General features: G+C 51.2%; 1 protein-coding gene across 1 annotated transcript in view; it reads left to right on the forward strand.

Annotated features, from left to right (window-relative positions):
- Positions 1-26,658, forward strand: part of hgs (hepatocyte growth factor-regulated tyrosine kinase substrate) — a 50,118-nt gene that overhangs the window by 15,913 nt on the left and 7,547 nt on the right. Inside the window, 12 exon segments of the mRNA XM_065010985.1 lie at positions 1,894-2,255; positions 3,538-3,643; positions 5,732-5,830; positions 5,914-6,009; positions 9,093-9,131; positions 10,023-10,217; positions 10,692-10,902; positions 11,906-12,120; positions 15,942-16,012; positions 20,172-20,211; positions 21,837-21,866; positions 23,746-23,914. Coding sequence (XP_064867057.1) covers positions 1,894-2,255; positions 3,538-3,643; positions 5,732-5,830; positions 5,914-6,009; positions 9,093-9,131; positions 10,023-10,217; positions 10,692-10,902; positions 11,906-12,120; positions 15,942-16,012; positions 20,172-20,211; positions 21,837-21,866; positions 23,746-23,914 — 1,633 coding nt within the window.

Raw genomic sequence — 26,658 nt, forward strand, 5'->3', positions numbered from 1 at the left:
GACTGGGGAGGACTGGCGGGAGGGAGGGAGGGAGGACGGACTGGCGGGGAGGGAGGAGAGAGAGAGGGAGGGAGGACGGACTGGCGGGAGGGAGGGAGGACGGACTGACTCGGGAGGGAGAGAGGGAGGACGGACTGGCGGGAGGGAGGGAGGGAGGGGACTGGCGAGAGGGAGGGAGGACGGACTGGCGGGAGGGAGAGAGAGGGAGGGAGGGAGGAGGACGGACTGGCGGGGAGGGAGGGAGGACGGACTGGGAGAGGGAGGGAGGAGGACGGACTGGCACGGACTGGCGGGGGAGGGAGGGAGGGAGGGGGAGGACGGTGGCGGGAGAGAGGGAGGGAGGGAGGGAGGACTGGCGGGAGGGAGAGAGGGAGGACGGACTGGAGGGAGAGAGGGAGGACGGACTGGCGGGAGGGGAGGACGGACGGACTGCCTGACATTCTCTCCCTCCTGTTGCAGCACCACTGTAGAGCCTGTGGTCAGATCTTCTGTCTGTCTGACATTCTCTCCCTCCTGTTGCAGCACCACTGTAGAGCCTGTGGTCAGATCTTCTGTCTGTCTGACATCCTCTCCCTCCTGTTGCAGCACCACTGTAGAGCCTTTGGTCAGATCTTCTGTCTGTCTGACATTCTCTCCCTCCTGTTGCAGCACCACTGTAGAGCCTGTGGTCAGATCTGTCTGTCTGTCTGACATCCTCTCCCTCCTGTTGCAGCACCACTGTAGAGCCTGTGGTCAGATCTGTTTGTCTGCCTGACATTCTCTCCCTCCTGTTGCAGCACCACTGTAGAGCCTGTGGTCAGATCTGTCTGTCTGCCTATCTGCCTGTCTTCTGTCTGTCTGACATTCTCTCCCTCCTGTTGCAGCACCACTGTAGAGCCTGTGGTCAGATCTTCTGTCTGTCTGACATTCTCTCCCTCCTGTTGCAGCACCACTGTAGAGCCTGTGGTCAGATCTGTCTGTCTGCCTATCTGCCTGTCTTCTGTCTGTCTGACATTCTCTCCCTCCTGTTGCAGCACCACTGTAGAGCCTGTGGTCAGATCTCTCTGTCTGTCTGACATCCTCTCCCTCCTGTTGCAGCACCACTGTAGAGCCTGTGGTCAGATCTGTCTGTCTGCCTATCTGCCTGTCTTCTGTCTGTCTGACATTCTCTCCCTCCTGTTGCAGCACCACTGTAGAGCCTGTGGTCAGATCTCTCTGTCTGTCTGACATCCTCTCCCTCCTGTTGCAGCACCACTGTAGAGCCTGTGGTCAGATCTGTCTGTCTGTCTGACATTCTCTCCCTCCTGTTGCAGCACCACTGTAGCGCCTGTGGTCAGATCTTCTGTCTGTCTGACATTCTCTCCCTCCTGTTGCAGCACCACTGTAGAGCCTGTGGTCAGATCTTCTGTCTGTCTGACATTCTCTCCCTCCTGTTGCAGCACCACTGTAGAGCCTGTGGTCAGATCTGTCTGTCTGACATTCTCTCCCTCCTGTTGCAGCACCACTGTAGAGCCTGTGGTCAGATCTGTCTGTCTGCCTATCTGCCTGTCTTCTGTCTGTCTGACATTCTCTCCCTCCTGTTGCAGCACCACTGTAGAGCCTGTGGTCAGATCTCTCTGTCTGTCTGACATCCTCTCCCTCCTGTTGCAGCACCACTGTAGAGCCTGTGGTCAGATCTGTCTGTCTGCCTGACATTCTCTCCCTCCTGTTGCAGCACCACTGTAGAGCCTGTGGTCAGATCTTCTGTCTGTCTGACATTCTCTCCCTCCTGTTGCAGCACCACTGTAGAGCCTGTGGTCAGATCTTCTGTCTGTCTGACATTCTCTCCCTCCTGTTGCAGCACCACTGTAGAGCCTGTGGTCAGATCTTCTGTCTGTCTGACATTCTCTCCCTCCTGTTGCAGCACCACTGTAGAGCCTGTGGTCGGATCTGTCTGTCTGTCTGACATTCTCTCCCTCCTGTTGCAGCACCACTGTAGAGCCTGTGGTCAGATCTGTCTGTCTGTCTGACATCCTCTCCCTCCTGTTGCAGCACCACTGTAGAGCCTGTGGTCAGATCTGTCTGTCTGACATTCTCTCCCTCCTGTTGCAGCACCACTGTAGAGCCTGTGGTCAGATCTGTCTGTCTGACATTCTCTCCCTCCTGTTGCAGCACCACTGTAGAGCCTGTGGTCAGATCTTCTGTGGGAAGTGTTCCTCCAAGTACTCCACCATCCCCAAGTTTGGCATCGAGAAGGAAGTGCGTGTGTGTGAGCCCTGCCACGAGCTGCTCAACAAGTGAGTTACCGGGAGTTAGTGAGTTACCGAGGGAGTTAGTGAGTTAACGAGGGAGTTAGTGAGTTAACGAGGGAGTTAGTGAGTTACCGAGAGTTAGTGAGTTAACAAGGGAGTTAGTGAGTTAACGAGGGAGTTAGTGAGTTACCGAGAGTTAGTGAGTTACCGAGAGTTAGTGAGTTACCGGGAGTTAGTGAGTTACCGAGAGAGTTAGTGAGTTAACGAGGGAGTTAGTGAGTTACCGAGAGTTAGTGAGTTACCGGGAGTTAGTGAGTCACCGAGCGTGTTAGTGAGTCACCGAGAGAGTTAGTGAGTCACCGAGAGAGTTAGTGAGTCACCGAGAGAGTTAGTGAGTCACCGAGATAGTTAGTGAGTCACCGAGAGAGTTAGTGAGTTACCGAGAGTTAGTGAGTTACCGAGAGTGTGAGAGAGAGAATATGTTACCTGGCTAGAGAGAGAGAGAGGCTCAGTCAAAACCACCCTCAATTCCATTTCATCAGCCTGTATATTTAAAATGTCCCACTTCAGCCTTCATAGAGCATTTCATCAGCCTGTATATTTAAAATGTCCCACTTCAGCCTTCATAGAGCATTTCATCAGCCTGTATATTTAAAATGTCCCACTTCAGCCTTCATAGAGCATTTCATCAGCCTGTATATTTAAAATGTCCCACTTCAGCCTTCATAGAGCATTTCATCAGCCTGTATATTTAAAATGTCCCACTTCAGCCTTCATAGAGCATTTCATCAGCCTGTATATTTAAAATGTCCCACTTCAGCCTTCATAGAGCATTTCATCAGCCTGTATATTTAAAATGTCCCACTTCAGCCTTCATAGAGCATTTCATCAGCCTGTATATTTAAAATGTCCCACTTCAGCCTTCATAGAGCATTTCATCAGCCTGTATATTTAAAATGTCCCACTTCAGCCTTCATAGAGCATTTCATCAGCCTGTATATTTAAAATGTCCCACTTCAGCCTTCATAGAGCATTTCATCAGCCTGTATATTTAAAATGTCCCACTTCAGCCTTCATAGAGCATTTCATCAGCCTGTAGAAGTTGTTGTTCTAGTATAATGGGTACAGATAACGAATGATCTGTATGGATACCTGTGATCTTCTACTGTAAATACCATTCTGCTGCTCAGTTCCCCGTCGGTTTCCATCCATCCAGTTTATTGTCCATGTCCAACAACCTCTGACTCACCAAGTTGTGTGTCTGACCCCTGACCTCCCTTCTGACCCCTCTCCTCACCAGCCACCCTTCCCTCTCTCCCCCGCCTAGGAAAGCTGAAGGGGGTAAACCGGTCGGGACATCCACGTCCGTGGCCCCAGGCCCGGCAGAGCTGCCCCCAGAGTACCTGACCAGCCCCCTGTCCCAGCAGTCTCAGGTAGTGGTCCAGGAAACAGTAAGTGAATGTATGGCCTGAGAGACGACCCCCCCCCCTGGTGGTGATAGCCAGGGTCAAGGTGTCTACGTCCCAAATGGCACCCTATTCCCTACATAGTGCACTACTTTGGGCTGTGACCACCAGAGCTCTATGGTAGTGCACTACTTTGGGCTGTGACCACCAGAGCTCTATGGTAGTGCACTACTTTGGGCTGTGACCTCCAGAGCTCTATGGTAGTGCACTACTTTGGGCTGTGACCACCAGAGCTCTATGGTAGTGCACTACTTTGGGCTGTGACCTCCAGAGCTCTATGGTAGTGCACTACATAGGGAGTAGGGTTTCATTTCAAGTGCAGACCCAGACAGTCTCATCCTCCCCCAATAGAGACGATGTATGGGGGATCAGTTTAACATGCCATAAACTACAACTTGGGAGTTGTAATTCGATGAGCCTTTTTTTTTTTTTGGGGGGTTGTAGTTTGACGTGGTAAAATGATTCCCAATGATCACCAATCATCTCCCTCCCCCGTTCGAACACACAGAAAACAAGTCTTTGTTATTAGATTCTTATCAGGCCCACCTGCTGTCTCCCATTTCTCCTAACTCTCCCTGCCTCCTTGACCGCGGTGGGGTTCCAGGTTGTCTGGGGTTCCAGGTTGTCTGGGGTTCCAGGTTGTCTGGGGTTGCAGTGAGGCTGCTCCTCCATACATGCCCCTTGGTTGGAGAGCGAGGCGGCAGCAGTGTTCCCTTCCCTCTGATGATCAGATCTCACAACGTCTGTCGGACTGTTTTCAAGTCAACCATCAATCCTGGAACCGCAACAATATGATAAAAGTAATATTCTGGGCCTCCCGGGTGGCGCAGTGGTTAAGGGCGCTGTACTGCAGCGCCAGCTGTGCCATCAGAGTCCCTGGGTTCGCGCCCAGGCTCTGTCGTAACCGGCCGCGACCGGGAGGTCCGTGGGGCGACACACAATTGGCCTAGCGTCGCCCGGGTTAGGGAGGGCTTGGTCGGTAGGGGTGTCCTTGTCTCATCGCGCACCAGCGAATCCTGTGGCAGGCCGGGCGCAGTACGCGCTTACCAAGGTGGCCAGGTGCACGGTGTTTCCTCCGGCGCATTGGTGCGGCTGGCTTCCGGGTTGGATGCGCGCTGTGTTAAGAAGCAGTACGGCTTGGTTGGGTTGTGTATCGGAGGACGCATGACTTTCAACCTTCGTCTCTCCCGAGCCCGTACGGGAGTTGTAGCGATTAGACAAGATAGTAGCTACTACAACAATTGGATACCACGAAATTGGGGAGAAAAAGGGGTAAAATTCCTTTCCCCTGGGGGCCTCCCTGGTCCTCCCTGGTCCTCCCTGGTCCTCTCTCCTCCCTGGCCTTCTCCCCTGGGGGCCTCCCTGTTCCTCCCTGGCCCTCTCCCCTGGGGGCCTCCCTGTTCCTCCCTGGCCCTCTCCCCTGGGGGCCTCCCTGTTCCTCCCTGGCCCTCTCCCCTGGGGGCCTCCCTGTTCCTCCCTGGCCCTCTCCCCTGGGGGCCTCCCTGGCCCTCTCTCCTCCCTGTGGGCCTCACTGGTCCTCCCTGGTCCTCTCTCCTCCCTGGCCCTTTCCCCTGGGGGCCTCCCTGGTCCTCTCTCCTCCCTGTCCCTCTCCCCTGGGGGCCTCCCTGGTCCTCTCTCCTCCCTGGCCCTTTCCCGTGTGGGCCTTCCTGTTCCTCCCTGGTCCTCTCTCCTCCCTGGCCCTCTCTCCTCCCTGGCCCTCTCTCCTCCCTGGCCCTTTCCCCTGGGGGCCTCCCTGGTCCTCTCTCCTCCCTGGCCCTCTCCCGTGGGGGCCTCCCTGGTCCTCTCTCCTCCCTGGCCCTTTCCCCTGGGGGGCCTCCCTGGTCCTCTCTCCTCCCTGGCCCTTTCCCCTGGGGGCCTCCCTGGTCCTCTCTCCTCCCTGGCCCTTTCCCCTGGGGGCCTCCCTGGTCCTCTCTCCTCCCTGGCCCTCTCCCGTGTGGGCCTTCCTGTTCCTCCCTGGTCCTCTCTCCTCCCCGGCCCTCTCCCCTCCGGGCCTCCCTCCCCTGTGGGTCTCATCTCTCTTCCCTGTCTCACCAGGTGCCCCCCAAACGGGACGAGGCGGCCCTGCAGGAGGAGGAGGAGCTTCAGCTGGCCATCGCCCTATCACAGAGCGAGGCTGAGGAGAAGGAGAGGATGGTGGGTAGTGCTGTATATAAATCATGGGACTGTAGCTCCACAGTGGGAATGGAAAGACACTGATACATGTTGTGTGTCTACAGAGACAGAAGAACTCGTACGGGGTCTACCCCAAAGCTGACCCCGCCCCAGTCACCTCCTCAGCCCCGCCCGTCAACTCACTCTACTCCTCTCCTGTGGTAAGACTTACTCTCATCCACTCCCTCCATCCTCTCTCTCTATAGATGTACTCTGTGTTCACACCATCCCCTCTCTCTCTATAGATGTACTCTGTTAACACCATCCTCTCTTTCTCTATAGATGTACTCTGTGTTAACACCATCCTCTCTCTCCCTCTCTATAGATGTACTCTGTGTTAACACCATCCTCTCTCTCTCTATAGATGTACTCTGTGTTAACACCATCCTCTCTCTCTCTATAGATGTACTCTGTGTTAACACCATCCTCTCTCTCTATAGATGTACTCTGTTAACACCATCCTCTCTCTCTCTCTCTAGATGTACTCTGTGTTAACACCATCCTCTCTCTCTCTCTCTCTAGATGTACTCTGTGTTAACACCATCCTCTCTCTATAGATGTACTCTGTGTTAACACCATCCTCTCTCTCTCTATAGATGTACTCTGTGTTAACACCATCCTCTCTCTCCCTCTATAGATGTACTCTGTGTTAACACCATCCTCTCTCTCTATAGATGTACTCTGTGTTAACACCATCCTCTCTCTCTCTCTATAGATGTACTCTGTGTTAACACCATCCTCTCTCTCTCTCTCTCTCTCTATAGATGTACTCTGTGTTCACACCATCCTGTCTCTCTCTATAGATGTACTCTGTTAACACCATCCTCTCTCTCTATATATAGATGTACTCTGTGTTCACACCATCCTCTCTCTCTCTCTCTCTCTCTCTCTCTCTATAGATGTACTCTGTGTTAACACCATCCTCTCTCTCTCTCTATAGATGTACTCTGTGTTCACACCATCCTCTCTCTCTAGATGTACTCTGTGTCACACCATCCTCTCTCTATATAGATGTACTCTGTGTTAACACCACCCTCTCTCTCTCTATAGATGTACTCTGTGTTAACACCATCCTCTCTCTCTCTATAGATGTACTCTGTGTTCACACCATCCCCTCTCTCTAGATGTACTCTGTTAACACCATCCTCTCTCTATAGATGTACTCTGTGTTTACACCACCCTCTCTCTCTCTATAGATGTACTGTGTTCACACCATCCTCTCTCTCTAGATGTACTCTGTGATAACACCATCCTCTCTCTATAGATGTACTCTGTGTTCACACCATCCTCTCTCTATAGATGTACTCTGTGTTAACACCATCCTCTCTCTCTCTCTATAGATGTACTCTGTGTCACACCATCCTCTCTCTATAGATGTACTCTGTGTTCACACCATCCTCTCTCTCTATAGATGTACTCTGTGTTCACACCATCCTCTCTCTCTCTATAGATGTACTCTGTGTTCACACCATTCCCTCTCTCTAGATGTACTCTGTGTTCACACCATCCTCTCTCTCTATATATATGTACTCTGTGTTCACACCATCCTCTCTCTCTAGATGTACTCTGTGATAACACCATCCTCTCTCTATAGATGTACTCTGTGTTCACGCCATCCTCTCTCTCTAGATGTACTCTGTGATAACACCATCCTCTCTCTATAGATGTACTCTGTGTTAACACCATCCTCTCTATAGATGTACTCTGTGTTAACACCATCCTCTCTCTCTATATAGATGTACTCTGTGTTCACACCATCCTCTCTCTAGATGTACTCTGTGATAACACCATCCTCTCTCTATAGATGTACTCTGTGTTAACACCATCCTCTCTCTCTCTATAGATGTACTCTGTGTTCACACCATCCTCTCTCTCTATAGATGTACTCTGTGTTCACACCATCCTCTCTCTATAGATGTACTCTGTTAACACCACCCTCTCTCTCTCTATAGATGTACTCTGTGTTAACACCATCCTCTCTCTCTCTATAGATGTACTCTGTGTTCACACCATCCTCTCTATATAGATGTACTCTGTGTTAACACCATCCTCTCTCTCTCTATATGTACTCTGTGTTAACACCATCCTCTCTCTCTCTATAGATGTACTCTGTGTTCACACCATCCTCTCTCTATAGATGTACTCTGTTAACACCATCCTCTCTCTCTATAGATGTACTCTGTGTTAACACCACCCTCTCTCTCTGTAGATGTACTCTGTGTTAACACCATCCTCTCTGTAGATGTACTCTGTGTTAACACCATCCTCTCTCTCTCTATAGATGTACTCTGTGTTCACACCATCCTCTCTCTCTATAGATGTACTCTGTGTTCACACCATCTTCTATACACCTTCTATACACCTGTAATTACTCTGCCGGGGGCCCATGCACCTGTAATTACTATGCCGGGGGCCAGTACACCTGTAATTACTATGCCGGGGGCCCATGCACCTGTAATTACTATGCCGGGGGCCCATGCACCTGTAATTACTATGCAGGGGGCCCATACACCTGTAATTACTATGCAGGGGGCCCATGCACCTGTAATTACTATGCAGGGGGCCCATGCACCTGTAATTACTATGCAGGGGGCCCATGCACCTGTAATTACTATGCCGGGCGCCCATGCACCTGTAATTACTATGCCGGGGGCCCATGCACCTGTAATTACTATGCAGGGGGCCCATGCACCTGTAATTACTATGCCGGGGGCCCATGCACCTGTAATTACTATGCAGGGGGGCCATACACCTGTAATTACTATGCAGGGGGCCCATGCACCTGTAATTACTATGCAGGGGGCCCATGCACCTGTAATTACTATGCAGGGGGCCCATGCACCTGTAATTACTATGCAGGGGGCCCATGCACCTGTAATTACTGTGCCGGGGGCCCATGCACCTGTAATTACTATGCCGGGGGCCCATGCACCTGTAATTACTATGCAGGGGGCCCATGCACCTGTAATTACTGTGCAGGGGGCCCATACACCTGTAATTACTATGCAGGGGGCCCATGCACCTGTAATTACTATGCAGGGGGCCCATGCACCTGTAATTACTATGCAGGGGGCCCATGCACCTGTAATTACTATGCAGGGGGCCCATACACCTGTAATTACTATGCCGGGGGCCCATGCACCTGTAATTATTGTGCAGGGGGCCCATGCACCTGTAATTACTGTGCAGGGACTTAACCATGTATGGGCTCTGTTGTGATGTATAATGTGTGTGTTCTTCACAGAACTCCTCTGCTCCCTCAGCTGAAGATGTCGACCCTGAGGTAAGACACATGTCAACTCTGACACTCCTGTGCTGTCTACTGAGCTGTCTACTACGCTGTCTCTGAACAGTCTCTGAACAGTCTCTGAGCTGTCTCTGAGCTGTCTACTGAGCTGTCTACTGAGCTGTCTCTGTGCTGTCTACTGAGCTGTCTCTGTGCTGTCTACTGAGCTGTCTCTGTGCTGTCTACTGAGCTGTCTCTGTGCTGTCTACTGAGCTGTCTCTGCTGTCTACTGAGCTGTCTCTGTGCTGTCTCTGTGCTGTCTACTGAGCTGTCTCTGTGCTGTCTACTGAGCTGTCTCTGTGCTGTCTACTGAGCTGTCTCTGAGCTGTCTACTAAGCTGTCTACTAAGCTGTCTACTGAGCTGTCTACTGAGCTGTCTACTGAGCTGTCTACTGAGCTGTCTACTGAGCTGTCTACTAAGCTGTCTACTGAGCTGTCTACTGAGCTGTCTACTGAGCTGTCTCTGCTGTCTACTGAGCGGTCTACTGAGCGGTCTACTGAGCTGTCTCTGTGCTGTCTCTGAGCTGTCTACTAAGCTGTCTACTGAGCTGTCTACTGAGCTGTCTACTGAGCTGTCTACTGAGCTGTCTACTGAGCTGTCTCTGTGCTGTCTCTGTGCTGTCTAGAATTAAACCTATGTCTCATTTGATACAGTTACAGTTACAGCTCAGACTGCACTATAGTGTAAATGAACTATATACTGGGGTGAGTTTCCCAGAAACATAAAGGTGATTACTAGATCACTGGTTGTCCATTGCCCACTTATGGATGTATGATCTTACTGCTAAAGACGATCTTTATGTGTTTGGGAAACTGGTCCCAGGTCAGTATGTCTAGTCATGTTTTTGTTGAGAGGACATTCCTGAACTATAATGGTCTTCTCTCCAGCTGGCTCGCTACCTGAACAGAACGTACTGGGAGAAGAAACAGGAAGAGGCACGCAAGAGTCCCACCCCGTCTGCCCCTGCCCCCGTACCATTGGCTACTGAGCCTCTGCCAATCAGCCAGCCCCAGCCAGTGGAAACTGTCGCACCACTCCCAGCACAAGTCGTCATGGCCCCGCCTCCAGTCAACATAGTGGAGGTTAGTTGTACACTGCTGTGTTATGAGAGATGGGAGACAAACGGATTTTCTTATTTGTTCAGGTGAAAATTCATGCATAGCAGCAGAGATTGAAGTAGATTTAGATTAGAAATGACTACATGCTCTGTCATTAGCTGTTTGTTCCTGCTGATTGACTTTCCATCCTTTCTCTTCCTCCCCGTCCTCCCTTTCTCCTCTTCCTCCCCGTCCTCCCTTTCTCCTCTTCCTCCCCGTCCTCCCTTTCTCCTCTTCCTCCCCGTCCTCCCTTTCTCCTCTTCCTCCCCGTCCTCCCTTTCTCCTCTTCCTCCCCGTCCTCCCTTTCTCCTCTTCCTCCCCGTCCTCCCTTTCTCCTCTTCCTCCCCGTCCTCCCTTTCTCCTCTTCCTCCCCGTCCTCCCTTTCTCCTCTCCCTCCCCGTCCTCCCTTTCTCCTCTCCCTCCCCGTCCTCCCTTTCTCCTCTCCCCCACCCCCAGCAGCAGTATCAGAACGGTGAGTCGGAGGAGAACCACGATGCGTTCCTGAAGGCTCTGCAGAACGCGGTCACCACCTTCCTGAACCGTATGAAGAGTAACCACATGCGTGGTCGCAGCATCACCAACGACAGCGCTGTGCTCTCCCTCTTCCAGTCCATCAACACCATGCACCCCCAGCTACTGGACATCCTCAATCAGCTGGACGAGAAGAGACGTGAGTTAGGGGGGAGATTTGGTTCTGAGTGTGTGTGGGGGGTGGTTCTGTGTGTGTGTGTGGGGGGGTGGTTCTGTGTGTGTGTGGGGGGTGGTTCTGTGTGTGTGTGGGGGGTGGTTCTGTGTGTGTGTGGGGGGTGGTTCTGTGTGTGTGTGGGGGGTGGTTCTGTGTCTGTGTGTGTGGGGGGTGGTTCTGTGTGTGTGTGTGGGGGGTGGTTCTGTGTGTGTGTGGGGGGTGGTTCTGTGTGTGTGGGGGGTGGTTCTGTGTGTGTGGGGGGTGGTTCTGTGTGTGTGTGTGTGTGGGTTGGTGGTTCTGTGTGTGTGTGGGGGTGGTTCTGTGTGTGTGTGTGGGGGTGTGGTGTGTGTGTGGGGGGGGTTCTGTGTGTGTGTGTGTGTGTGTGGGGGGGTTCTGAGTGTGTGTGTGACTTTGTTTCAGTGTTTGTTTATGTAAGCCGGGATTCAATCTGAAAGCGCTTTGTCTGCAATGCATGTTTTAAAAACGACGTTCCCATGTTTGTGGAGACCACATTCACTGTAAACAATATGTCTCAATCAGGAATATCCTATAAATGGCATGTTGTCCAAATCTGTGATTGGATTCGATCCCGGCCTCACTCTTGCTCAAACCGTGGGCATGTCTGTCTGCTTGTTGGTTTACCATGTTTGTTGTCTTGGTCCTGTACAGTTTAACCACTAACTAAACATCTCCATGTCTGTCTGCCAGTGTACTACGAGGGTCAGTTTAACCACTAACTAAACATCTCCATGTCTGTCTGCCAGTGTACTACGAGGGTCAGTTTAACCACTAACTAAACATCTCCATGTCTGTCTGCCAGTGTACTACGAGGGTCAGTTTAACCACTAACTAAACATCTCCATGTCTGTCTGCCAGTGTACTACGAGGGTCAGTTTAACCACTAACTAAACATCTCCATGTCTGTCTGCCAGTGTACTACGAGGGTCAGTTTAACCACTAACTAAACATCTCCATGTCTGTCTGCCAGTGTACTACGAGGGTCTGCAGGACAAGCTGGCCCAGGTGCGTGACGCGAGGCAGTTTAACCACTGTCTAACTAAACGCTCTGAACGCCCTAGGGCTGTCGAGACCACTAACTAAACAGCAGTCAGAGAGAAGCTGCGTCGTGCTGCCGAGGAGGCGGAGAGACAGAGACAGATCCAGTTGGCCCAGAAACTAGAGATCATGAGACAGAAGAAACAGGTGACAGAACTGGGGAACAACGGGGCTGGGAGTCTGTTTAGGAGAGGTGCTGTGTTATAGATAATAACAGGACTGGGAGTCTGTTTAGGAGGGGTGCTATGTTATAGATAATAACAGGTGACAGACTAGGGAAGAACAGGGCTGAGTCTGTTTAGGAGAGGTGCTATGTTATAGATAATAACAGGGCTGGGAGTCTGTTTAGGAGGGGTGCTATGTTATAGATAATAACAGGGCTGGGAGTCTGTTTAGGAGGGTGCTATGTTATAGATAATAACAGAGGCTGGGAGTCTGTTTAGAGGGGTGCTATGTTATAGATAATAACAGGGAACTGGGAGTCTGTTTAGGAGAGGTGGTTATAGATAATAACAGGGCTGGGAGTCTGTTTAGGAGGGGTGCTATGGGATAATAACAGGGCTGGGAGTCTGTTTATGTTATAGATAATAACAGGGCTGGGAGTCTGTTTAGGAGAGGTCTGTTATAGATTAACAGGGCTGGGAGTCTTTTAGGAGAGGTGCTATGTTATAGATAATAGGGTGCTATGTTATAGATAATAACAGGGCTGGGAGTCTGTTTAGGAGGGGTGCTATGTTATAGATAATAACAGGGCTGGGAGTCTGTTTAGAGGGGTGCTATGTTATAGATAATAACAGGGCTGGGAGTCTGTTTAGGAGGGTGCTATGTTATAGATAATAACAGGGCTGGGAGTCTGTTTAGGAGGGTGCTATGTTATAGATAATAACAGGACTGGGAGTCTGTTTAGGAGAGGTGCTATGTTATAGATAATAACAGGGCTGGGAGTCTGTTTAGGAGAGGTGCTATGTTATAGATAATAACAGGGCTGGGAGTCTGTTTAGGAGAGGTGCTATGTTATAGATAATAACAGGGCTGGGAGTCTGTTTAGGAAGGTGCTATGTTATAGATAATAACAGGACTGGGAGTCTGGGAGTCTGTTTACTGGGAGAGGTGCTATGTTATAGATAATAACAGGGCTGGGAGTCTGTTTAGGAGAGGTGCTATGTTATAGATAATAACAGGGCTGGGAGTCTGTTTAGGAGAGGTGCTATGTTATAGATAATAACAGGGCTGGGAGTCTGTTTAGAGGACTGGGAGTCTGTTTAGGAGAGGTGCTATGTTATAGATAATAACAGGGCTGGGGTCTGTTTGGGAGTCTGTTTAGGGCTGGGAGGTTTAGGAGGTGCTATGTTATAGATAATAACAGGACTGGGAGTCTGTTTAGGAGAGGTGCTATGTTATAGATAATAACAGGGCTGGGAGTCTGTTTAGGGAGGTGCTATGTTATAGATAATAACAGGGCTGGGAGTCTGTTTAGGAGGTGCTATGTTATAGATAATAACAGGGCTGGGAGTCTTTTAGGAGAGAGTGCTGTTATAGATTAACAGGGCTGGGAGTCTGTTTAGGGGGGTGCTATGTTATAGATAATAACAGGGCTGGGAGTCTGTTTAGGAGAGGTGCTATGTTATAGATAATAACAGGCTGGGAGTCTGTTTAGGGAGGGGTGCTATGTTATAGATAATAACAGGGCTGGGAGTCTGTTTGGGGGGTCTGTGTTATAGGAGGGAGGTGCTATGTTATAGATAATAACAGGGCTGGGAGTCTGTTTAGGAGAGGTGCTATGTTATAGATAATAACAGGCTGGGAGTCTGATAATAACAGGGCTGGGAGGAGTGCTGTAGTTATAATAACAGGGCTGGGAGTCTGTTTAGGAGAGGTGCTATGTTATAGATAATAACAGGGCTGGGAGTCTGTTTAGGGGGTGCTATGTTATAGATAATAACAGGGCTGGGAGTCTGTTTAGGGGGTGCTGTGTTATAGTCTGGGAGTTTAGGGGGTGCTATGTTATAGATGATAACAGGGCTGGGAGTCTGTTTATATGTTATAGATAACAGGGCTGGGAGTCTGTTTAGGAGAGGTGCTATGTTATAGATAATAACAGGACTGGGAGTCTGTTTAGGAGGGGTGCTATGTTATAGATAAGTCTGTTAAGGTGCAGGACTGGGAGTCTGTTTAGGAGGGGTGCTATGTTATAGATAATAACAGGGCTGGGAGTCTTTTTAGGGGGGTGCTGTGTTATAATAACAGGGCTGGGAGTCTGTTTAGGGCTGGGGGGTGCTATGTTATAGATGATAACAGGGCTGGGAGTCTGTTTAGTCTGAGGAGGTGCTATGTTATAGATAATAACAGGACTGGGAGTCTGTTTAGGAGGGTGCTATGTTATAGATAATAACAGGACTGGGAGTCTGTTAAGATATATTGTGTAGAACAGATCAGCTGTTTAGTGTTTAAAGGCCCAGTGCAGTGTAAAAACGTGATTTCCCTCTTATTCACATGAGGTATGGGTTCTGCGGTAGGGGGTTAGTCACATGATGAGGTATGGGTTGTTTTGCATCGGGGTTGGTCACATGAGGTATGGGTTGTTCTGCATTAGGGGGTTAGTCACATGATGAGGTATGGGTTGTTGTCCAGTAGGGGGTTAGTCACATGATGAGGTATGGGTTGTTATCCAGTAGGGATTAGTCACATGATGAGGTATGGGTTGGTCTGCGGTAGGGGGTTAGTCACATGATGAGGTATGGGTTGTTCTGCAGTAGGCGTTAGTCACATGATGAGGTATGGGTTGTTCTGCAGTAGGGGTTAGTCACATGATGAGGTATGGGTTGGTCTGCAGTAGGGGGTTAGTCACATGATGAGGTATGGGTTGTTCTGTAGTAGGGGGTTAGTCACATGATGAGGTATGGGTTGTTATCCAGTAGGGGTTAGTCACATGATGAGGTATGGGTTGTTATGCAGTAGGGGTTAGTCACATGATGAGGTATGGGTTGTCATGCGGTAGGGGGTTAGCCACATGATGAGGTATGGGTTCTGCGGTATGGGGGTTAGTCACATGATGAGGTATGGGTTCTGCGGCAGGGGGTTAGTCACATGATGAGGTATGGGTTCTGCGGTAGGGGGTTAGCCACATGATGAGGTATAGGTTCTGCGGTAGGGGGTTAGACACATGATGAGGTATGGGTTCTGCGGTAGGGGGTTAGCCACATGATGAGGTATGGGTTCTGCGGTAGGGGGTTAGTCACATGATGAGGTATGGGTTCTGTGGTAGGGGGTTAGCCACATGAGGTATAGGTTGTTCTGACTGTTATGGAGTTTCTTCACTCTGTTATAAGTGTTCTTGGTTTCAGGAGTACCTAGAGATGCAGCGTCAGCCTGTTAGGTGGTATATGGTGTCTGATGTGGTGTCTGATGTGGTGACTGTTTCAGGAGGACCTAGAGATGCAGCGTCAGCCTGTTAGGTGGTATATGGTGTCTGATGTGGTGTCTGATGTGGTGACTGTTTCAGGAGCACCTAGAGATGCAGCGTCAGCCTGTTAGGTGGTATATGGTGTCTGATGTGGTGACTGTTTCAGGAGTACCTAGAGATGCAGCGTCAGCCTGTTAGGTGGTATATGGTGTCTGATGTGGTGTCTGATGTGGTAACTGTCTCGGGAGTACCTAGAGATGCAGCGTCAGCCTGTTAGGTGGTATATGGTGTCTGATGTGGTGTCTGATGTGGGGACTGTGTTTCAGGAGTACCTAGAGATGCAGCGTCAGCCTGTTAGGTGGTTTATGGTGTCTGATGTGGTGACTGTTTCAGGAGTACCTAGAGATGCAGCGTCAGCCTGTTAGGTGGTATATGGTGTCTGATATGGTGTCTGATATGGTGTCTGATGTGGTGACTGTGTCTCAGGAGTACCTAGAGATGCATCGTTAGCCTGTTAGGTGGTATATGGTGTCTGATGTGGTGTCTGATGTGGTGACTGTCTCAGGAGTACCTAGAGATGCAGCGTCAGCTGGCCATCCAGCGGCTCCAGGAGCAGGAGAAGGAGAGACAGATGAGGCTGAGCAACAGCACACCATCCAGAAACCAGATGCCTGCCTTCCCCACCATCCAGATGAGAGACCCAGATGCCTGCCCATACCCTACCCACAGGTAGAGACTACACTATACCCTACCCACAGGTAGAGACTACACTATACCCTACCCACAGGTAGACACTACACTACCCTACCCACAGGTAGACACTACACTATACCCTACCCACAGGTAGACACTACACTATACCCTACCCACAGGTAGACACTACACTATACCCTACCCACAGGTAGACACTACACTACCCTACCCACAGGTAGACACTATACTATACCCTACCCACAGGTAGACACTATACTATACCCTACCCACAGGTAGACACTACACTATACCCTACCCACAGGTAGACACTACACTATACCCTACCCACAGGTAGACACTACACTATACCCTACCCACAGGTAGACACTATACTATACCCTACCCACAGGTAGACACTATACTATACCCTACCCACAGGTAGACACTATACTATACCCTACCCACAGGTAGACACTATACTATACCCTACCCACAGGTAGACACTATAGACAGGTAGACACTATACTATACCCTACCCACAGGTAGACACTACACTATACTACCCACAGGTAGGCCCTACCCACAGGTAGACACTACACTATACCCTACCCACAGGTAGACACTACACTACCCTACCCACAGGTAGACACTACACTATACCCTACCCACAGGTAGGCACTATACTATCCTACCCACAGGTAGACACTACACTATACCCTACCCACAGGTAGACACTACACTACCCTACCCACAGGTAGACACTACACTATACCCTACCCACAGGTAGACACTACTACACTATACTATACCCTACCCACAGGTAGACACTACACTATACCCTACCCACAGGTAGACACTACACTATACCCTACCCACAGGTAGACACTACACTACCCTACCCACAGGTAGACACTACACTATACCCTACCCACAGGTAGACACTATACTATACCCTACCCACAGGTAGACACTACACTATACCCTACCCACAGGTAGACACTATACCCACAGGTAGACACTACACTACTACCCAGACTACCCACAGGTAGACACTATACTATACCCCCTACCCACAGGTAGACCCACAGGTAGACACTATACTATACCCTACCCACAGGTAGACACTACACTATACCCTACCCACAGGTAGACACTACACTATACCCTACCCACAGGTAGACACTACACTACCCACAGGTAGACACTATACTATACCCTACCCACAGGTAGACACTATACTATACCCTACCCACAGGTAGACACTACACTATACCCTACCCACAGGTAGACACTACACTACCCTACCCACAGGTAGACACTATACCATACCCTACCCACAGGTAGACCCTATACCATGCCCTACCCACAGGTAGACACTATACCATGCCCTACCCACAGGTAGACACTACTACACTATACCATGCCCTACCCACAGGTAGACACTACTACACTATACCATACCCTACCCACAGGTAGACGCTATACTATACCATGCCCTACCCACAGGTAGACGCTATACTATACCATGCCCTACCCACAGGTAGACGCTATACTATACCATGCCCTACCCACAGGTAGACGCTATACTATACCATGGCCTACCCACAGGTAGACGCTATACTATACCATGCCCTACCCACAGGTAGACGCTATACTCTACTATGGCCTACCCACAGGTAGACGCTATACTCTACTATGGCCTACCCACAGGTAGACACTATACTATACCCTACATTTTACATTTAAATCATTTAGCAGACGCTCTTATCCAGAGCGACTTACAAATTGGTGCTTTCACCTTAAGACATCCAGTGGAACAGCCACTTTACAATAGTGCATCTAGGTCTTTTAAGGGGGGAGGGGGGTGAGAAGGATTACTTTATCCTATCCTAGGTATTCCTTAAAGAGGTGGGGTTTCAGGTGTCTCCGGAAGGTGGTGATTGACTCCGCTGTCCTGGCGTCGTGAGGGAATTTGTTCCACCATTGGGGGGCCAGAGCAGCGAACAGTTTTGACTGGGCTGAGCGGGAACTGTACTTCCTCAGTGGTAGGGAGGCGAGCAGGCCAGAGGTGGATGAACGCAGTGCCCTTGTTTGGGTGTAGGGCCTGATCAGAGCCTGGAGGTACTGAGGTGCCGTTCCCCTCACAGCTCCGTAGGCAAGCACCATGGTCTTGTAGCGGATGCGAGCTTCAACTGGAAGCCAGTGGAGAGAGCGGAGGAGCGGGGTGACGTGAGAGAACTTGGGAAGGTTGAACACCAGACGGGCTGCGGCGTTCTGGATGAGTTGTAGGGGTTTAATGGCACAGGCAGGGAGCCCAGCCAACAGCGAGTTGCAGTAATCCAGACGGGAGATGACAAGTGCCTGGATTAGGACCTGCGCCGCTTCCTGTGTGAGGTCGTACTCTGCGGATGTTGTAGAGCATGAACCTACAGGAACGGGCCACCGCCTTGATGTTATTTGAGAACGACAGGGTGTTGTCCAGGATCACGCCAAGGTTCTTAGCGCTCTGGGACGAGGACACAATGGAGTTGTCAACCGTGATGGCGAGATCATGGAACGGGCAGTCCTTCCCCGGGAGGAAGAGCAGCTCCGTCTTGCCGAGGTTCAGCTTGAGGTGATGATCCGTCATCCACACTGATATGTCTGCCAGACATGCAGAGATGCGATTCGCCACCTGGTCGTCAGAAGGGGGAAAGGAGAAGATTAATTGTGTGTCGTCTGCATAGCAATGATAGGAGAGACCATGTGAGGTTATGACAGAGCCAAGTGACTTGGTGTATAGCGAGAATAGGAGAGGGCCTAGAACAGAGCCCTGGGGGACACCAGTGGTGAGAGCACGTGGTGAGGAGACGGATTCTCGCCACGCCACCTGGCAGGAGCGACCTGTCAGGTAGGACGCAATCCAAGCGTGGGCCGCGCCGGAGATGCCCAACTCGGAGAGGGTGGAGAGGAGGATCTGATGGTTCACAGTATCGAAGGCAGCCGATAGGTCTAGAAGGATGAGAGCAGAGGAGAGAGAGTTAGCTTTAGCAGTGCGGAGCGCCTCCGTGATACAGAGAAGAGCAGTTTCAGTTGAATGACTAGTCTTGAAACCTGACTGATTTGGATCAAGAAGGTCATTCTGAGAGAGATAGCGGGAGAGCTGGCCAAGGACGGCACGTTCAAGAGTTTTGGAGAGAAAAGAAAGAAGGGATACTGGTCTGTAGTTGTTGACATCGGAGGGATCGAGTGTAGGTTTTTTCAGAAGGGGTGCAACTCTCACTCTCTTGAAGACGGGAGGGACGTAGCCAGCGGTCAGGGATGAGTTGATGAGCGAGGTGAGGTAAGGGAGAAGGTCACCGGAGATGGTCTGGAGAAGAGAGGAGGGGATAGGGTCAAGCGGGCAGGTTGTTGGGCGGCCGGCCGTCACAAGACGCGAGATGTCATCTGGAGAGAGAGGGGAGAAAGAGGTCAGAGCACAGGGTAGGGCAGTGTGAGCAGAACCAGCGGTGTCGTTTGACTTAGCAAACGAGGATCGGATGTCGTCGACCTTTTCAAAATGGTTGACGAAGTCATCTGCAGAGAGGGAGGGAGGGGGAGGAGGATTCAAGAGGGAGGAGAAGGTGGCAAAGAGCTTCCTAGGGTTAGAGGCAGATGCTTGGAATTTAGAGTGGTAGAAAGTGGCTTTAGCAGCAGAGACAGAGGAGGAAAATGTAGAGAGGAGGGAGTGAAAGGATGCCAGGTCCGCAGGGAGGCGAGTTTTCCTCCATTTCCGCTCGGCTGCCCGGAGCCCTGTTCTGTGAGCTCGCAATGAGTCGTCGAGCCACGGAGCGGGAGGGGAGGACCGAGCCGGCCTGGAGGATAGGGGACATAGAGAGTCAAAGGATGCAGAAAGGGAGGAGAGGAGGGTTGAGGAGGCAGAATCAGGAGATAGGTTGGAGAAGGTTTGAGCAGAGGGAAGAGATTATAGGATGGAAGAGGAGAGAGTAGCGGGGGAGAGAGAGCGAAGGTTGGGACGGCGCGATACCATCCGAGTAGGGGCAGTGTGAGAAGTGTTGGATGAGAGCGAGAGGGAAAAGGATACAAGGTAGTGGTCGGAGACTTGGAGGGGAGTTGCAATGAGGTTAGTGGAGGAACAGCATCTAGTAAAGATGAGGTCGAGCGTATTGCCTGCCTTGTGAGTAGGGGGAAGGTGAGAGGGTGAGGTCAAAAGAGGAGAGGAGTGGAAAGAAGGAGGCAGAGAGGAATGAGTCAAAGGTAGACGTGGGGAGGTTAAAGTCGCCCAGAACTGTGAGAGGTGAGCCGTCCTCAGGAAAGGAGCTTATCAAGGCATCAAGCTCATTGATGAACTCTCCGAGGGAACCTGGAGGGCGATAAATGATAAGGATGTTAAGCTTGAAAGGGCTGGTAACTGTGACAGCATGGAATTCAAAGGAGGTGATAGACAGATGGGTAAGGGGAGAAAGAGAGAATGACCACTTGGGAGAGATGAGGATCCCGGTGCCACCACCCCGCTGACCAGAAGCTCTCGGGGTGTGCGAGAGCACGTGGGTGGACGAAGAGAGAGCAGTAGGAGTAGCGGTGTTGTCTGTGGTGATCCATGTTTCCGTCAGAGCCAAGAAGTCGAGGGACTGGAGGGAGGCATAGGCTGAGATAAACTCTGCCTTGTTGGCCGCAGATCGGCAGTTCCAGAGGCTACCGGAGACCTGGAACTCCACGTGGGTCGTGCGCGCTGGGACCACCAGATTGCGGTGTGGAGCGTTTGTATGGTCTGTGCAGAGAGGAGAGAACAGGGATAGACAGACACATAGTTGACAGGCTAGAGAAGAGGCTACGCTAATGCAGAGGAGATTGGAATGACAAGTGGACTACACGTCTCGAATGTTCAGAAAGTTAAGCTTACGTAGCAAGAATCTAATTGACTAAAATGATTAAAATGATACAGTACTGCTGAGGTAGGCTAGCTGCGTTGTTGACACTACCCTAATCAAGTCGTTCCGTTGAGTGTGAAGTTTCTACAATGCTGCTTTTCGGGGGCAAGCTGGCTAGCTAGCAGTGTTGGTTACGTTACGTTGCGTTAGGAGAACGACAATAGCTGGCTAGCTAACCTAGAAAATCGCTCTAGACTACACAATTATCTTTGAAACAATGACGGCTATGTAGCTAGCTACGATCAAACAAATCACACCGTTGGGACTGTAATGAAATGAAATGAAGATATGATACTACCTGTGGAGCGAAGCGGAATGCGACCGGAATGCGAAAGTTCTATTCAGTAGACGTTGGCTGGCTGTTGGCTAGCTAGGAGTGTCTCCTACGTTAAGGACGACAAAATAGCTGGCTAGCTAACCTCGGTAAATTAAGATAATCACTCTAAGACTACACACTCTAACTACACAATTATCTTGGATACGAAGACAGCAAAGACAACTATGTAGCTAGCTAACACTACACTAATCAAGTCGTTCAGTTGAGTGTGATAGTTACTACAGTGCTACGGTAGACGGTGAACGTGTTGGGCAGATAGGAGACGACGAAATACGATAATTACGCAATTATCTTTGATACAACGACGACTATGTAGCTAGCTAAGAAGAAATTGCTAAGATTAGACAAATCAGACCGTTGTACTATAATGAAATGAAATGAAAAAGTTATACAACCTGCAGACCGAAGCGCGGATGCGACCCTACCCACAGGTAGACACTATACTATACCCTACCCACAGGTAGACACTACACTATACCCTACCCACAGGTAGACACTACACTACCCTACCCACAGGTAGACACTATACTATACCATTCCCTACCCACAGGTAGACACTACACTATACCCTACCCACAGGTAGACACTACACTATACCCTACCCACAGGTAGACACTACTACACTATACTATACCCTACCCACAGGTAGACACTACTACACTATACCCTACCCACAGGTAGACACTACACTATACCCTACCCACAGGTAGACACTACACTATACCCTACCCACAGGTAGACACTATACTATACCCTACCCACAGGTAGACACTACTACACTATACTATACCCTACCCACAGGTAGACACTACACTATACCCTACCCACAGGTAGACACTACACTACCCTACCCACAGGTAGACACTACACTATACCCTACCCACAGGTAGACACTACACTATACCCTACCCACAGGTAGACACTACACTATACCCTACCCACAGGTAGACACTACACTATACCCTACCCACAGGTAGACACTATACTATACCCTACCCACAGGTAGACACTATACCATGCCCTACCCTCAGGTAGACACTATACCATGCCCTACCCACAGGTAGACACTACTACACTACACTATACCCTACCCACAGGTAGACACTATACTATACCATGGCCTACCCACAGGTAGACGCTATACTATACTATACCATGGCCTACCCACAGGTAGACGCTATACTATACTATACCATTCCCTACCCACAGGTAGACGCTATACTATACCATGCCCTACCCACAGGTAGACGCTATACTATACCATGGCCTACCCACAGGTAGACGCTATACTATACCATGCCCTACCCACAGGTAGACGCTATACTATACCATGCCCTACCCACAGGTAGATGCTACAACCAAGCCCTGCCCACAGGTAGACGCTATACTATACCCTGCTCGCTGGCCGGCACACGGGGGAGGCCTGCTCGCTGGCCGACACACGGGGGAGGCCTGCTCGCTGGCCGACACACGGGGGAGGCCTTCTCTCTGGCCGGCACACGGGCGAGGCCTTCTCTCTGGCCGGCACACGGGCGAGGCCTTCTCTCTGGCCGGCACACGGGCGAGGCCTTCTCTCTGGCCGGCACACGGGCGAGGCCTTCTCTCTGGCCGGCACACGGGCGAGGCCTTCTCTCTGGCCGGCACACGGGCGAGGCCTCTGGCCGGCACACGGGGAGGCCTCTCTGGCCGGCACACGGGCGAGGCCTTCTCTCTGGCCGGCACACGGGCGAGGCCTTCTCTCTGGCCGGCACACGGGCGAGGCCTTCTCTCTGGCCGGCACACGGGCGAGGCCTTCTCTCTGGCCGGCACACGGGCGAGGCCTTCTCTCTGGCCGGCACACGGGCGAGGCCTTCTCTCTGGCCGGCACACGGGCGAGGCCTTCTCTCTGGCCGGCACACGGGCGAGGCCTTCTCTCTGGCCGGCACACGGGCGAGGCCTTCTCTCTGGCCGGCACACGGGCGAGGCCTTCTCTCTGGCCGGCACACGGGGGAGGCCTGCTCGCTGGCCGGCACACGGGGGAGGCCTGCTCTCTGGCCGGCACACGGGCGAGGCCTTCTCTCTGGCCGGCACACGGCCTTCTCTCTGGCGGCACAGGCCTTCTCTCTGGCCGGCACACGGGCGAGGCCTTCTCTCTGGCCGGCACACGGGCGAGGCCTTCTCTCTGGCCGGCACACGGGCGAGGCCTTCTCTCTGGCCGGCACACGGGCGAGGCCTTCTCTCTGGCCGGCACACGGGCGAGGCCTTCTCTCTGGCCGGCACACGGGGGAGTTAGTCTTCAAGCAGATCCTTGGGGAAGACGTGTCACGACACACTGTTAGTCTACAGAGGTTCTGTGTAAATGGTTGCTGCAGGAGTTTCACCTGGCGTTTACCTTAGTGGCTGTTCTTTTTGTCCAGCTCTTGTGTAAATTCCTCTCCTTTTCACCCTAGATGCAGTCTTTGCCCCCCAACGTGGCAGGAGGGGTGGTGTACGGGCAGCCGGGGGGACCCCCCAGTTACCCAGGCACCTTTAGCCCCTCAGGGTCAGTGGAGGGGTCGCCCATGCACAACGTCTACATGAACCAGTCTGGACCAGGACAGTACCAGGCCATGCCTCCAGGTTAGTACAGACCCCAATGAGTCAAATGTTTGTGTCATGGTAGTTAGTCTAGGGGCCAGCATGGTAGTTAGTCTGGGGGCCAGCATGGTAGTTAGTCTAGGGGCCAGCATGTCTAGTTGAATAGCATGGTAGTTAGTCTGGGGGCCAGTATGGTAGTTAGTCTAGGGGCCAGCATGTCTAGTTGAATAGCATGGTAGTTAGTCTAGGGGCCAGCATGGTAGTTAGTCTAGGGGCCAGCATGGTAGTTAGTCTAGGGGCCAGCATGTCTAGTTGAATAGCATGGTAGTTAGTCTGGGGGTCAGCATGGTAGTTAGTCTGGGGGCCAGTATGTCTTGTTGAATAGCATGGTAGTTAGTCTGGGGGCCAGCATGGTAGTTAGTCTGGGGGCCAGCATGGTAGTTAGTCTGGGGACCAGCATGGTAGTTAGTCTAGGGACCAGCATGGTAGTTAGTCTGGGGGCCAGCATGGTAGTTAGTCTGGGGGCCAGCATGGTAGTTAGTCTGGGGGCCAGCATGTCTAGTTGAATAGCATGGTAGTTAGTCTAGGGGCCAGCATGGTAGTTAGTCTAGGGGCCAGCATGTCTTGTTGAATAGCATGGTAGTTAGTCTAGGGGCCAGCATGGTAGTTAGTCTGGGGGCCAGCATGGTAGTCTAGGGGCCAGCTGGGGGCCAGCATGTCTAGTTGAATAGCATGGTAGTTAGTCTAGGGGCCAGCATGGTAGTTAGTCTAGGGGCCAGCATGTCTTGTTGAATAGCATGGTAGTTAGTCTAGGGGCCAGCATGGTAGTTAGTCTAGGGGCCAGCATGTCTTGTTGAATAGCATGGTAGTTAGTCTAGGGGCCAGCATGGTAGTTAGTCTGGGGGCCAGCATGGTAGTTAGTCTGGGGGCCAGCATGGTAGTTAGTCTAGGGGCCAGCATGTCTAGTTGAATAGCATGGTAGTTAGTCTAGGGGCCAGCATGGTAGTTAGTCTGGGGGCCAGCATGTCTTGTTGAATAGCATGGTAGTTAGTCTAGGGGCCAGCATGGTAGTTAGTCTAGGGGCCAGCATGGTAGTTAGTCTAGGGGCCAGCATGTCTTGTTGAATAGCATGGTAGTTAGTCTAGGGGCCAGCATGGTAGTTAGTCTAGGGGCCAGCATGGTAGTTAGTCTGGAGGCCAGCATGGTAGTTAGTCTAGGGGCCAGCATGGTAGTTAGTCTGGGGGCCAGCATGTCTAGTTGAATAGCATGGTAGTTAGTCTGGGGGCCAGCATGTCTAGTTGAATAGTTGAATAGGGGCCAGCATGGTCTAGTTAGTCTAGGGGGCCAGCATGGTAGTTAGTCTAGGGGCCAGCATGGTAGTTAGTCTAGGGGCCAGCATGTCTAGTTGAATAGCATGGTAGTTAGTCTAGGGACCAGCCTAGTTGAATAGCATGGTAGTTAGTCTGGTTAGTCTAGGGGCCAGCATGTCTAGTTGAATAGCATGGTAGTTAGTCTAGGGGCCAGCATGGTAGTTAGTCTGGGGGCCAGCATGTCTAGTTGAATAGCATGGTAGTTAGTCTGGGGGCCAGCATGTCTAGTTGAATAGCATGGTAGTTAGTCTGGGGGCCAGCATATGGTAGTTAGTCTGGGGGCCAGCATGGTAGTTAGTCTGGGGACCAGCATGTCTTGTTGAATAGCATGGTAGTTAGCCTAGGGGCCAGCATGTGTAGTTGTCTAGGGGCCAGCATGGTAGTTAGTCTGGGGCACCAGCATGTCTAGTTGAATAGCATGGTAGTTAGTCTGGGGACCAGCATGTCTTGTTGAATAGCATGGTAGTTAGTAGGGCCAGCATTTCTAGTTGAATAGCATGGTAGTTAGTCTAGGGGCCAGCATTTCTAGTTGAATAGCATGGTAGTTAGTCTGGGGGGCCTAGGGGCCAGCATTTCTAGTTGAATAGCATGGTAGTTAGTCTAGGGCCAGTATGTCTAGTTGAATAGCATGGTAGTTAGTCTGGGGACCAGCATGGGACCAGCATTTCTAGTTGAATAGCATGGTAGTTAGTCTAGGGGCCAGCATGGTAGTTAGTCTAGGGGCCAGCATTTCTAGTTTAATAGCATGGTAGTTAGTCTAGGGGCCAGCATGGTAGTTAGTCTAGGGGCCAGCATTTCTAGTTGAATAGCATGGTAGTTAGTCCTGGGGACCAGCATGTCTAGTTGAATAGCATGGTAGTTAGTCTAGGGGCCAGCATGGTAGTTAGTCTGGGGACCAGCATGTCTTGTTGAATAGCATGGTAGTTAGTCTAGGGGCCAGCATGGTAGTTAGTCTGGGGGCCAGCATGTCTAGTTGAATAGCATGGTAGTTAGTCTAGGGGCCAGCATGGTAGGGACCAGCATGTTAGTTGAATCATGGTAGTTAGTCTAGGGGCCAGCATGGTTAGTTAGTCTAGCATGGTAGACCAGCATGTCTAGTTGAATAGCATGGTAGTTAGTCTAGGGGCCAGCATGGTAGTTAGTCTAGGGGGCCTAGTTGAATAGCATGGTAGTTGTCTAGGGCCAGCATGTCTAGTTGAATAGCATGGTTAGTTAGCTTGGTAGTTAGTCTGGGGGCCAGCATGTCTAGGGCCAGCATGTCTAGTTGAATAGCATGGTAGTTAGTCTAGGGGCCAGCATGGGGCCAGCATGTCTAGTTGAATAGCAGTGGTAGTTAGGGGCCAGCATGTCTGGGGGCCAGCAGTTGAATAGCATGGTAGTTAGTCTAGGGCCAGCATGTCCAGCATGGTGTAGTTA

Source organism: Oncorhynchus nerka, linkage group LG26 (assembly GCF_034236695.1).
Source record: "Oncorhynchus nerka isolate Pitt River linkage group LG26, Oner_Uvic_2.0, whole genome shotgun sequence".
Lineage (NCBI taxonomy): Eukaryota > Metazoa > Chordata > Actinopteri > Salmoniformes > Salmonidae > Oncorhynchus > Oncorhynchus nerka.